Source organism: Telmatherina bonti (genome assembly GCF_933228915.1).
Source record: "Telmatherina bonti genome assembly, chromosome: 15".
NCBI classification, from domain to species: Eukaryota; Metazoa; Chordata; class Actinopteri; order Atheriniformes; family Telmatherinidae; genus Telmatherina; species Telmatherina bonti.
The window spans coordinates 33509868-33523518 of NC_136613.1; the positions used below are offsets into that span (position 1 = coordinate 33509868).

Here is a 13651-nt window from a genome sequence, read left to right on the forward strand (position 1 = left end):
GTTTCAGGAGGGACCTTATTCACTGCTGCACCACCAAACATGCAGCAGAGCAGCTGTTATTGGAGGCGATGAGCAGTGAAAATGAGTGACAGACGGTCATGTTTTAGCAGACGATGAAGTTGAAAATGACTCAAAGGCAAAAGAATCTGCTTCTGTTTGCTCTGAAAAGTGGGACGTGGACCAAACAGACAGACATTGTGGGAAACACGATCAGTTTGGGAATGAAACTAAGATCAGCATCCTTCCAAACATCTGGAGAATGATGCCACTTGGTGGAGCGTTTGTGATGTGAATGAAGATGAACAACCACACCAGTCCATTCAGCCCAACAGCTGCTTCGAAAGGAGAACTCAGAGCTGTGATCCGGACTCTGGAAATAAAATGTTTTTCTGTTTTTATTGTCTGAAGTTCTCATGACAATAAAATAGTTCGCAGATCTGCAGTCATTCGTCTCTGTAAGCCAACAGTCAGTCATGCATAAAGCATTCAGAGAAAACACACCGATACTGAGAAAAATACTTCAGTTTCTACTTGCAGTCATGCTGCCTTGTTGCTCCTCCCAGGTTTCAGCATCTCTGCTGTTCACTACAAAGTTGGTCCAAGTGTTCACTTTCTGTGTTTGCTTAATGTGCAGCTCCATGATGATCTGATTCACACAGTCTGTAAAAACTGGATCTGAACTCAAACATCAGAAGACTGGAGGGACGTGCACGCCCAAGCTGCTGCTCGACCTCATTAAACCACTAAAAATCTACTGAGAGAGTTTTATTCCTCCGGCAGAGTTAAGCAGACTAGTGGGAATCATGTTGACATCCTATTTAGAACATAAAACACATTTCATCTCCTGATACTCAGAAAATGTTTAAAGTAACAGAAACTCAGAGATTTAAGGCTGTTTTCATATTTCTGGATACACAGAAAATGTTTAAAATAACATTAAATCTTAATATTTCTGGATTTTTACTGTAATTTCAGGATTTTAATCCTTCTGTTGGTTCAGATAAACCTGACCAGCTTACTTACAGAGAATTTACCACTCCAGCACCTGGATGTGGAATAAAATCTGGTTGTTGCTTTGCGCTCTCCATCAAGGCCCCGCGCGCAGCAGCGCACAGCCACGCGGACTAAAACAAAGCTACGTTTCTGTGTACTTGTGTGAAAGTTAATCCAAATAGTTTAAACATCCCCAATCTGCTGAAAGAAGCGCAGCTGGATGCGCGCGGATCCCTCCGAGCTGTGCGCGCGGAACCCCCCCTGCAGAAAGCATCCCGCACCTGCGCGCGCCTGGAGCCAAACTGCAGCGCGTGCAGGTGGCGGAACATGAAGCTGGGGTCCATACCTGAGCTGAAGCAGGACAGGAGCAGAGCGGAGACCGCAAACAGCCGCATCCTCCGCTCCCTGGGACCGCGAGGTGCACACGCGCGCGGCGGCCGGCAGCCTGGCATGCTGAGCTCGCTCACACCTCCTGCGACTCCTCACCTCCTCGCTCCAGCTGACGCACGCGTGCGTGCGCGGACAGGCTGCGATCTGAGGAAAGTTGAAGGTGGCAGCTTCCATCCATCCATCTGCTGTGATGCGGAGACTGCTGCAGCTTCCTGATCACTTCCATCAATCCCACAACATCTGGCTGCTCTCACACTGCTCAGGAAATCCCGCCGGCGCGTGCAACACGCGTTTCTTACAGGAGGAAGAAACCTCTCTGAGAGCTCAGTGCACTGTCAGCCTCCACGCAGAGCTGACTGTCTCTGGGCTGAGACGCCTTAGTTTGCACCCCCAGCTGCACCGTGAGGGGTTTTAATGTTGTGGCTGATCTGTGAAAAGAGAGAAACTGGCGGGAACAGAATGTTGTGGGAATCCTGCGTGAAGCATCAGCAAACCATGAAACTGCATATCAGGACATTTTAATATGACAATAATCCTGATTTAAGATTTAATAATGATTAAAAGGTAAAAGGGATAAATATGACTTACATGCGGATCCAGATATGAATATTTTATCAGGAACTTATACTGTACCATCTTGCAATCACATGAAAGAAACACAGTTCAATCATCCTTTAGATGCTCTGTTCCAGGGGGAACTCCGGTCCTGAGTGCCACAATCCTGCAAATGTTAGGAGTTTCTCTGCTGCAACACACCTGGCACACATCAGACCAAATCAGCAGAATTGTGCAGAACTTGACATCAAACTCTGTACAAGTCGGCTGATTAGCCATTGGTTTGAATCAGGTGCGTTGCAGCAGGGAAACTCCTAACATTTGCAGGACTGTGGCACTCGAGGACCGGAGTTGCCGACCCATGTTCTACTCCATCACAGTTATGTTCTTTTTCAACTCTCCATATGATCAGTTATTTCATTATCTGTCAGCTCTTGAGCATACTTCTCCAGTTATAGCACTCACAGAAACTTGGCTTACAGAAAACATCAGCAGCTTCCTCAGTACAATTCAGCTCACTCCTATAAAGGCAACAAAGTTGGGGGTGGTTTATCATTTTTTCTCCATCATGCTGATTTCATTCATTCATCATCCTTAGTCCAATGAAGAGTCGCGGGGAAGCTGGAGCCTATCCCAGCAGTGTTTGGGCGAAAGGCAGGGTACACCCTGGACAGCTCGCCAGTCCATTACAGGGCCACACAGAGAGGAACAACCACTCACACTCACTCTTATAATCTGACAACCCTGGGGGCAATTTGGAGTAATTAATTAACCTAACATGCATGTCTTTGGATGGTGGGAGGAAGCAGCACATGGGAAGAACCATAGACCGTATATGAAAGATGGATGGAGCGTCTGGCGGTTAAAAGTGAAGCCTATGCGGAAGTGCATAAAACTGCAGTTCCCCCTTCATCCACTAGGGGCTGCAAAACAGAGCAAATCCCCATAGACTCCCATGTTAAAAAGACCAACTTCACGGCAGAAATAAACATGTTTACAGCAGAAATAAACACGTTTACAGCAGAAATAAACATGTTTACTTCTGCTGTATATATGTTTACAGCATATATATATATATATATATATATATATATATATATATATATATATATATATATATATATATATATATATATATATATATATATATATATATATATGTGTGTGTGTGTGTGTGTGTGTGTGTGTGTGTGTACAGTCTTTGGGAAGAACATGTAAACTCCACACAGAAAGGCCACGGTCCAAGCCACGCCCCAGTTGAGGATTGGATTGAACCAATGACCTTCTTACTAAGGTCCACTATTCTAGCCACTCTGCCACCTTGCACCATGATTATGAATTCAAAATAAGACAAGATTTACATCTGAATTCAGAAACTGTGGATGTTGAATCAATTTTCATAGAAATGCTTGTTGAAGCCAAAAAGATTATTATTGGTTGTGTAGATCGTCCACCAAACACTGTAAATAGTGAATTCAATGATTGTGTGGTTAATGCTATGGATGTTATTAATAAGGAGAGGAAATTGTTGTTTATCATGGGGGATTTTAATATTGATCTCCTCAAGATGGAAACTCATTTAGAAACAAAAGACTTTTCAAGACTTTCTTAAAGATGTTTCTGGCCATTTTCCGATATTTCAATTTACTAAGCTGAATGTAAAATTTAGCAAGCAACAAAGACATAAATCAGCTCATTGTAATTTCAATAAACATAACATTTCAAAGTTTAAGAAACGTGTTGAGGAAACTTCCTGGAGTGAAGTACATAAATGTTTATATGCTAAATCAGCTTACCAGAGTTTTTCTCACTCTCTGAACACAGAGTTCAATAAATGTTTTCCACTTGTGTTATCTGCTAGACCAAAATGTGATGGAGAGAACAGCACACAGAACCTTGGTTTACCATAGGACTATACAAATCGTTCAAGAAAAAAAAAAACAAATTAAACAAGAAATATTTGTCATCACCTATACCAGGGGTGTCCAAAGTCGGTCCTCGAGGGCCGCTGTCCTGCAGGTTTCCCATGTATTCCTGTTCCAACACATCTAGCTTCCACTAAATAGATCAAACAGCCAATGACGTGCACAACTGATTAAGCTCTACTACTAATTAATTTGAATCAGGTGTGTCTGAGCAGGGATACATAGAAAACCTGCAGGATTCTGGCCCTAGAGGACCGGAGCTGGACACCTCTGACCTATACCTTTAACTCTAGCTTTATGTAAAAATTACAAAAATAGATTGCAATAACCTTTTAAAATGGGTAAAAAGAACTATTATTCACAACAACTAAAGAAAATCGCCAAATATCATCAAACAATCTTAAGATTTTAAGTCAGTTGTTGCAAAAAACAAAGAAAAAGTTGAGTTTTCTTCAACCTTTTCTGATAGCGATGAAACATATTCCAATCCATATGATATGGCATGTAAATTTCATGAATATTTAGTAAACATTGGTTCTTCACTTGCAAAAAAAGATTCCCAATGTAGATGTAATCCCACTAATTATATTCCTGGTTTCCACTCATGTCTAACTTTACTAAACCTGAACCAGAGGAAATCAGAACTAATTGCAAGATTAAACAATACTGCACTGGGACACGACAAAATACGTGCTTTTCTTATCAAAGAAGTTAAAGAGTGTCTCCCAGATCCTTTAACTAATCTTGAACTGAATAATATATTATACACACATCGGTATTCTTCCTATACGGCCCTGCTCCAGCTTGTAAACTAAATCATATCAGCACAAGAACACAATGAATATAAGTTTTTTTTTTTTTTTGGATCTGTCAAAAGCATTTGACTCTGTAAATTATATTTTGCAATCAAAATGAGATAAATATGGTTTTGAAGGCCATGTTCTGGCTAGGTGATCACCTAAATAATAGACAGCAAAATTGTGTTTCTTGTAAAGCTACCATTCTATGTGGGGTCCCTCAAGGTTCGATTCTTGGACCATCTTCTTATTTATGTTAATGATTTGGCTAATGTATCTCAAGATATTCTACCCATTCTTTTTGCAGAATGTACTAATTTATTGATATCAAATAAAAGCTTTGATTGTTTAATAAATGAAGAAATAAACAAGGGTCTTAAGGATTCCTGTAACTGGTTTAAAATTAATAATCTGTCTTTGAATGTAAAGAAATCTAATTTTATGATCTTCAGTGGCAAGAGAAAATATAATGTAGGAAGTGCCTCCCTACTTGTTGATGAAAATGCGGTTAAGTGGGCACAAGTTGGAAAATTTCTAGGAAATCACATATTAACCACGTTTACATAAAGATCATGAAATCATCTGGTATTGTAACTTTTTAAATATGTCTTGTCTTATGACCTCATATTATAGTATTATTTTCCATATTAGCTACTGTAATGTTGTATGGGGTTCTACCTACTTTACTAACCTGAAGAAAATGTATACTTTACAAAAAAGATTAGTCACATTCTGAAATGCATGTGTTCGTTCTTCGCCTATATTTTTATAAACTTAACCTATTAAAAAGTTATGACGTGAACACAATTCAAATTAAAAAAAGTAGATTTAGGAGAGATATTTTACCCAGGTGTTACACACACTCCTCACACACTCACACTTCTTGTTGTTGTCTTTTTTCTCTCTTCTTACATCCATTGTTTTTATATTGTGGAAATAAAATTAAATAAATAGAAAAAAGAACACAAACATTTCATTGAGGAATTTTAATAGAAATGGTAATACATACATAAACTATATCAATTCACCATTTTAATGATGGTTACGAGCCACTTTGAAGCTGTTCAGTAGTGGGAAGTTGTGCTGTTGCCTAATTTTCAGTCAGAAACAAATTCAGGGCAACAATCAAATAAATATTAAAGTGAGTTAGGTAATACACAACAGCAATACATTTCATTAATTTGCTTCTGATGTGGTAAAACCCAGAGCCACAGCGACCAGCTGCAACTGCATGAATGTGTGTGTGACAAAGTATAAAAGCAGCAATAAAAGTTAAACACTGCTGATACTGAGGTGGTCTGAGGGTCCCGTCAAAACTAATTCTGCTCGAGGCCCCATAAAAGCTCCAGCCAACCCTGGAAACTGTGACAGGAACAAAAAAAGCTTTGGGATTTGAGGGAACAGCGGCAATAAAGAGACGCTGTTTGTTTGCTTTGGCAGGAAACTGTAGCAGTTTGTCTGATGTGGTCTGTACTGAGTCTGACAACAGCCAATCATTCATTTTTAATGTTTGTTTTGCCTCATTTATTTATTCTGAGATCATTAAACTGAGAAACATTTTAGTTTAGCTTGTTGTCTCCAGAAATCAGCCTGTTTGTCTGTAAATAACAGCCTGCTATTACTGCTCGTCAGAAGATGATAAGCTTTGTTTTCTACAGCTCATATCATGACAAACCGATGTGGTCACATCTCATGTTCAGGGTTCATTGTCTCGAGTCATATTTGTGTTATTTTATTACCTGATGTCATGGTTTCAGGTTGGTGTGTTGTCATTGCCATGTCTTGGTATGGATTAATTTCCTGCGTCCCGCCTTCCTCCTGCCTCACAGGGTCCCGCGCCGCGCTCCAACCTGACCCCTGAACTCTAACAAAGACCTCTTTGTATGTAAGTTTTATTTATAATGCACATTTAAACACAGTATAAACTGACCAAAGTTTACAGAGTTAAAAATACCATAAAGGAAAGAAAAAGAGCAAAGCAAAAACAACAACAACAAAAAAACTACATGTGATTAATGTGTGGAGAAGGTCAGCGAGGAGAGGGGACGTCTTTGCTTTATTGTAGTTTTTTTTTCTGTTTTGTTGCGATGATTAAACCATGATCTCCTTTTTGTTTTGTCAGCATAATTAAGTTGTTGTTGTTGTTTACCTCTCGGCTCGTCCCTCTGAAGGGGTCGCCACAGCGGATCATTACACAGATCATTTACGCCGGATGTTCTTGATGACACTACTGTCTGCGTTCACTTGTAACTAACTTGTGATTATCCAAGTAACCCAGTTGTTTAATCAAAATGCACATTTTTACAGCCGTGCTGAGTTTCTTAGACGTTTTCATCTCCATCATCCTTTTGAACGGAAAAATGGGACAATCCGAGATGTTGTTCTCTAGGAAATCACCTTCATGTCACTCCTTCTGCTGGTTTTGTTGGAACAAAGTGTGGCTGCTACCACAAAAGTTATCTTTGACTAATAAGGTAAAGGACATTTCATACAAACTATTGCACAGGTTTTATCCAACAAATCGTCACTTTCACAGATTTAGAGATGATATAAGTACTAACAGCTCCTTTGGTGACGTCCAAAGAGAAACCATCCAACCATCTTCTGCCGCTTATCCGGGGTCGGGTCGCGGGGGCAGCAGGCTCAGCAGGGAAGCCCAGACTTCCCTCTCCCCAGCCACATTTGCCAACTCTGCGGGGGGGATCCCGAGGCGTTCCCAGGCCAGCCGAGAGATATAATCCCTCCAGCGTGTCCTGGGTCTTCCCCGGGGTCTCCTCCCAGAGGGACGTGCCAGGAACACCTCACCAGGGAGGTCCAGGAGGCATCCTGACCAGATGCCCGAGCCACCTCAACTGGTTCCTCTCGATGCGGAGGAGCAGCGGCTCTACTCTGATCTCCTCCCGGATGACCGAGCTCCTCACCCTATCTCTAAGGGAGAGCCCGGCCACCCTGCGGAGGAAACTCATTTCAGCTGCCTGTATACGAGTTCTCGTTCTTTCGGTCACGACCCACAGCTCATGACCATAGGTGAGGGTAGGAACGTCGATCGACTGGTAAATCGAGAGCTTCACCTTCTGGCTCAGCTCCTTCTTCACCACGACAGACCGGTGCAGAGTCCGCATTACTGCAGACGCCGCACCGATCCGTCTGTCGATCTTGCGCTCCATCCTTCCCTCACTCGTGAACAAGACCCCGAGATATTTAAACTCCTCCACTTGAGGCAGGACCTGACTCCCGACCCGGAGAGGGCAATCCACCCTATTCCGGCTGAGGACCATGGTCTCAGATTTGGAGGTGCTGATTCTCATCCCAGCCGCTTCACACTCGGCCGCGAATCGCTCAAGCGAGAGCTGGAGATCACGGCCAGATGAAGCCAACAGGACCACGTCATCTGCAAAAAGCAGGGACCCAATCCTGAGGCCACCAAGTCGGATCCCCTCAACACCTCGGCTGCGCCTAGAAATTCTGTCCATATAAGTTATGAACAGAATCGGTGATAAAGGGCAGCCTTGGCGGAGTCCAACCCTCACCGGAAACGAATCCGACTTACTACCGGTAATGTGGACCAAGCTCTGACACCTGTCGTACAGGGACCAGACAGCCCTTACAAGGGGGTCCGGTACCCCATACTCCCGGAGTATCCCCCACAGGAGCGGGGGCTCCTGTGGGGGGACACGGTCGAATGCCTTCTCCAGGTCCACAAAACACATGTAGACTGGTTGGGCAAACTCCCATGCCCCCTCCAGGACCCCAGAGAGGGTATAGAGCTGGTCCACTGTTCCGCGACCAGGATGAAAACCACACTGCTCCTCCTCAATCCGGGATTCGACTATCCGGCGGACCCTCCTCTCCAGGACCCCTGAATAGACCTTACCAGGGAGGCTGAGGAGTGTGATTCCCCTGTAATTGAAACACACCCTCCGGTCCCCCTTCTTAAAAAGGGGGACCACCACCCCAGTCTGCCAATCCAGCGGTATTGCCCCCGATGTCCACGCAATGCTGCAGAGGCGTGTCAGCCAGGACAGCCCCACAGCATCCAGAGCCTTAAGGAACTCCGGGCGGATCTCATCCACCCCCGGGGCCTTGCCGCCAAGGAGCTTTTTGACCACCTCGGCGACTTCAGCCCCAGAGATAGGAGAGTCCACCCCTGAGTCCACCAGCTCTGCTCCCTCATGGGAAGACGTGTTGGTAGGATTGAGGAGGTCTTCGAAGTATTCCCTCCACCGACCCACAACGTCCTGAGTTGAGGTCAGCAGCTCCCCATCTCCACTGTACACAGTGTTGATGGAGCACTGCTTCCTCCCCCGAGCCGCCGGATGGTGGACCAGAATCTCCTGGAATTCGTCCTGCAGCGTCGTCTTCCAGCTTCGTCCCGCAGACTCAGCATCATCAGCTTGGTTTAGTCAGAGGCTGATATCTGCCTGTGATTTACTGTGCTAATCAACTCAATGGAACTTGTTTAATTACACATTAAGAATCCATTACATAAGATGATTCTACTTTGGTTGAACTTTAGATTAGCAGTCGTTTATGCTTCGTTTTAATCAATGAGAAGATTTGCACCAGCAAGGAAGAAGCTTTTTCACAGCAGAATGAGAAGTTCAGGAAGTCTCACCTCGCTGTGACGATAAAAAAACCTGCCAATGATTTAAAGGAAATGATGTTTTCCTTCATCTACTTCAGCTTCATTTTGTCATCCTTCCCTCCTTTGTCAGGGGTCAGATACTGGTTCCTCACCATTACAGCCACTGGCATGACGACATGACTGCTGACACACTGGGAAGCTTTACGGGAAGCTTTTTAGATCAATGCTGATCAATCTATCAGATTCTGCATCATCAGTCAGAAGCATAAATAAATAAAATGTCCAGACATTCAGTTTTCCACTGAAACAAAAACCTCTTTCCTCCCTGGGAAATGTGAGTGAACTGATGCTTACATAAAAAGGAAGTTATTACATCATTAAACAGTCAGGTTTTTAATGAAAGTGCACAAGGTGCCACGCTTCCGCAGAGGCTCTGCGCTCTCCTGAAATATTACAGTTTACAACATGGACTGGCTGAACCGAGTCCAAGCTGGACACATTTGTTCTGACGTTGAGCTGATGGGACGCTCACACAAATTATTACATAAGAAAATGTCAGAAGAGTCACTGATTCAGATGCACCATCTTAAAAGTTGTAAGTTAATGTTTATTTTCAAGGCAAAAATCACATAAATGCTTCATGATGAAACACAAAAATACAAAGAATCTAGAAAAATAAAGGTGAAAGCAGGTTAAAAGATGTGTTTTAGCTGCTTTTAAAAGAGACAGATGTCAGGAGTTCCAGAGGAAAGGAGCTGCTGCTGCAAACGCTCTTCACCTTTCAGCTTCACACCCAGCAGAGCCTGGTCGCGGGATCTCAGGGTCCTGCTGGGAATGTAGGGCTGTCGAGGGTCTCTGGTATGATCTGGTGTCACATACAACCTCATATGTTAAAGCAGAATGTTAAAATGCACTTTGTGACAGATGGGAAGCTGGATGAGTCGTGAGGTGACCGGAGGGAAATTTGGAGGATTTTGTGAGCAGCGTTCAGGACGACCGGAGTCGGTCACATAGAATCATAATCAGATTAAAAAATGGAAACAATTTCTTTACTTTTTTTGTTTCACACCTTAATTAATAAAGTAAAATGAGTTTTAGTGTAGTTATTGATTACATTTATTGTTTGGAGAAGTTGGCACGGCATATACAAGTTAATGGTACAAGTTTCAGCTGGCTAGGAGTCTTTGTTTTTCAGTCGGATTCCAGTCTTGATATGGCACTGGGAGATGGATCTGGACTGCTGACCAGCCAGTCAAGCGACCAGTTGTGCATCACAGTGTTGGAGATTATGGTCTGGTGTCATCCTGCTTTAATAAACACTGACCTCTCGAGGGGAAAAAAGCTGCTTTTAGAGAGGCATGTGTGTGAAAGTTGCAGTTTAAATGACACGCAGGAAGTTGTCCATTTGACCGAGGCGCCATCATACCAGCACAGGCTGGGAGGATAAATACATATAATAATTAAATAACGTTCAATAAAAGTAGGGAGTCAAACGCTGCGCAGGGTGTCTGTTGTTTATAGTACAGGATAGATGGATTTTTTACTTTATCAGCATCAAAAGAAAAGTCAAACTTTTTTTGTCCATGAAAAATGGCCACCCGCCCAGTTCATGTCTACAACCAGGTTTGTAGGGAAGTAGTAGGACACAGCCTGGACAGGTATGGAAACACCTGAAGCTTCACCGACTTGTTCTATAAAGTTCATTCATCTCTGAGTTACGAGATATTTTCATTTTAAAAAGCAAAATTCTGTGATAATGATCACATATCTAAACAAGTGATGAAGTAACAAACGATAAAGACTCGGCTGTATTCTGACTTGGAACATTCTGTAGTTTAGGAGGCAGTAAGTGAATAATAAGCTTCATTAGTGTGTGAATACGGAGAGGATATGTACCTGAAACAAACTGAACTGCTGTTATCTTGCACTGGATTTGCTTTTAGTGGAGTTTTAGAGGATGTCAAAGCTTCACGGCTGAGTTTTGGCACATTGGTGCCTGAAAATGAAGGTTAACTAAATAGCCATTCATCCTGTCTCTACTCTGAGAGCTCTCTGGCCAGTAAAAGTCAGTCTGATGTTGCCTTATCTCTTGCTCTGTCGCTTCCTCTCTTTTCTTCTTTTCCTCTGCTGATGTCCTGATGTGTTTCTTTGATGAATCAGCCATGTTGCTAGCATGACGCGGTGTTGCAGCTGTCACTCCAGCTGAGACTAAAAGTTGCAAAGTGGAGTTGCTCAGCCTTAGCATGCAGCAGTTCAATGTCAGCTTCAAGAATGGATTTAAAGTATGTCAGAGTGCCGTCAAAATGAGTCCGAAGGGATGATGTGTTGCTTTATATCCACTGCGGTGCAGTTATGGTCGTTTCTCCCAGTTTTAGGAGATTTTAGTTTCACACAACCTGTTTTCTGCTTTTAATGTCAGCAAGATCTCATGTCTCATGTCGTTTAATCCAAATATTGTCACATATTTTCCAAATCCATCGCTGTGGAAACAACTTTTTATTTGACTGAAACTCAAACCTTGTTACAACTAAATGAAATAAGAACAAAGATCAATCAAAACAACTTTTCATTGTTATAAAACTACTTTTCTGTTCCTTTAACTATCCACTTTGACCAGCTGAGGGTTGTGTGGAGGACTGGAGGTTAACCCAACTCCTACGGGAGGAAACCAGTATACCTGTCTACATAAAACCCTCCGGCTGGGAGGAAGCCTTGTCCCATGAGGAGACCAACCACCTCACCAATGTGCAGCCTCCTATGGCATGACTTCAGATGGGCAGACGACTCGAGGCTGATTCCAGGAATGGCTTCTTAGCAGAGTCCAAACGATGAAGTCCAGTCAGAACCACTGGGAGCTGTCCAGCTGGTGGTCTGGCACAGACTGGCTGGAGCGACTGGGTTGTAATCTGGAGGGTGTGATGAGGTGATAAGACACAGGTGTGCCGTCGGTGTAGCCGCAGGCAGGGAGGGAGGAGAAGCCGAGCAGGAGTGCAGGGAACGCCAGGGAGGCAGGTCGTTTCCTGACTGAAACTGTCCCAGCGTCTCTGCTGTGGAGAACATGGACGTGGCACATCAGGGAGTTAAATTAGATGCCAGAATGACAGAAGTGAAGCTAAAGCTCTTGGTTTGAGAGCAGCTCAGAGGAAAAGGGTGAATCCTGTAAGGTCATGCCCTCCTTCACATCCAGTCACAGATGCAATGATGTCAGCACCAGCACAGATATTTAAAGCAAATTATTTTACACCTTTAAAGCAAAATATGATCCTTACATCATCACTTTTACAATCACTTGACAATTCTGCTTATTTCTTTACAGGAGTGACGATACAGACAACCAGTCATCAGCTTTTCCAGCCAGTCCTCACAAGGCATCAGTCAGCCTGTAATGAGTTACCCTGAGGAGCCTTAATACAGCCACACACGGAGTTCTGGACAAATGACCAGTTTATTGGTGGAGGAGTATGAACAGAAGATCAGTCCGGGGGAATGGTCTGCAGAAGAAACCAGGCAACAGCTGGGAGGTAAACAGGATGGCAAAATACTCGTCCAGGCAACGACAAGGCTCAGAGATCCAAAGACAGGCAGGGTCGGTAACCAGAAGATCCGAAAAGTTGCGGTGTCCGTCGGGGGCAAGGCAAGGAGGGTAATCCAGGGGCATGAAGCAGAAGGTCGGCAACTGAGGATCAATCCGTAGAACGCTGGAACAAAACTAGACATAGGTCTGATTATTATCTGGCAGAGAAGGAGGGATTGGAGGGAGCTTAAGTAGGCAGTGAGAGAAAATGAAACCAGGTGAACTGAATGAGGTAGCAGAGGCAATTAGGAAGCCAGCAGGTGGATCGAGTAATCAATGATGAGCGCCAGGAGATCAGGGTGGCAAAAACATGACACAGCCCACGTTTCTGGCTGTCTCAGTCTGTGGTGGTTCGTCAATGCCTCATGCAGGTCTCCACTTCTTCCATCAACCTTCCTCAGCTCATATGTTCCTCTGATGTATCAGCATCACACATTTAATGCTTCTCAGTCTTCAGGCACATTCCAGAGAATCATCTCAGCTTTTTTCTCACAGCTCTTCTCTGTCACGTTGACTCCTTCTGTTTCTGCCCGAAACATCAGACTTCTTCTCAACAACCTGCTTCTGAAAGCTGCTGGTGGGTAAATCCAATGTGTTGTTTAAGCAACATTCATCCATACAGGAAATATAAAATGGAACAAATCAGTTCCAGATATATCTGTAAATACATCTGGTTCATTATCAGACTCTTATAATAAACATGAGTATGTTGCTCTGACTGCAGGAGGCTGAAGACTCTCTGCATGTTGCAGAAGATGTGCAGTGTTTTCTGTTCAGCTGAGAGAAGCTCCAGAAGAGTCTAAAAAGTCTCGGAGCCGGCCTTCTTTCCAGT

The 13651-nt window shown here is 43.5% G+C and overlaps 1 protein-coding gene across 1 annotated transcript in view; it reads right to left on the minus strand.

Moving 5' to 3' along the window:
- Positions 1–1176: 1176 nt before the first annotated feature.
- Positions 1177–13651, minus strand: part of LOC306766921 (nck-associated protein 5-like) — a gene marked incomplete at its 3' end in the record, with an annotated part of 142486 nt that continues 130011 nt past the window's right edge. Inside the window, exons 13-15 of the mRNA XM_079254779.1 lie at positions 12095–12292; positions 1683–1811; positions 1177–1492 (exon numbers count right to left, since the gene is read on the minus strand). Coding sequence (XP_079110905.1) covers positions 1177–1492; positions 1683–1811; positions 12095–12292 — 643 coding nt within the window. The remainder of the gene's footprint in view (positions 1493–1682; positions 1812–12094; positions 12293–13651) is intronic.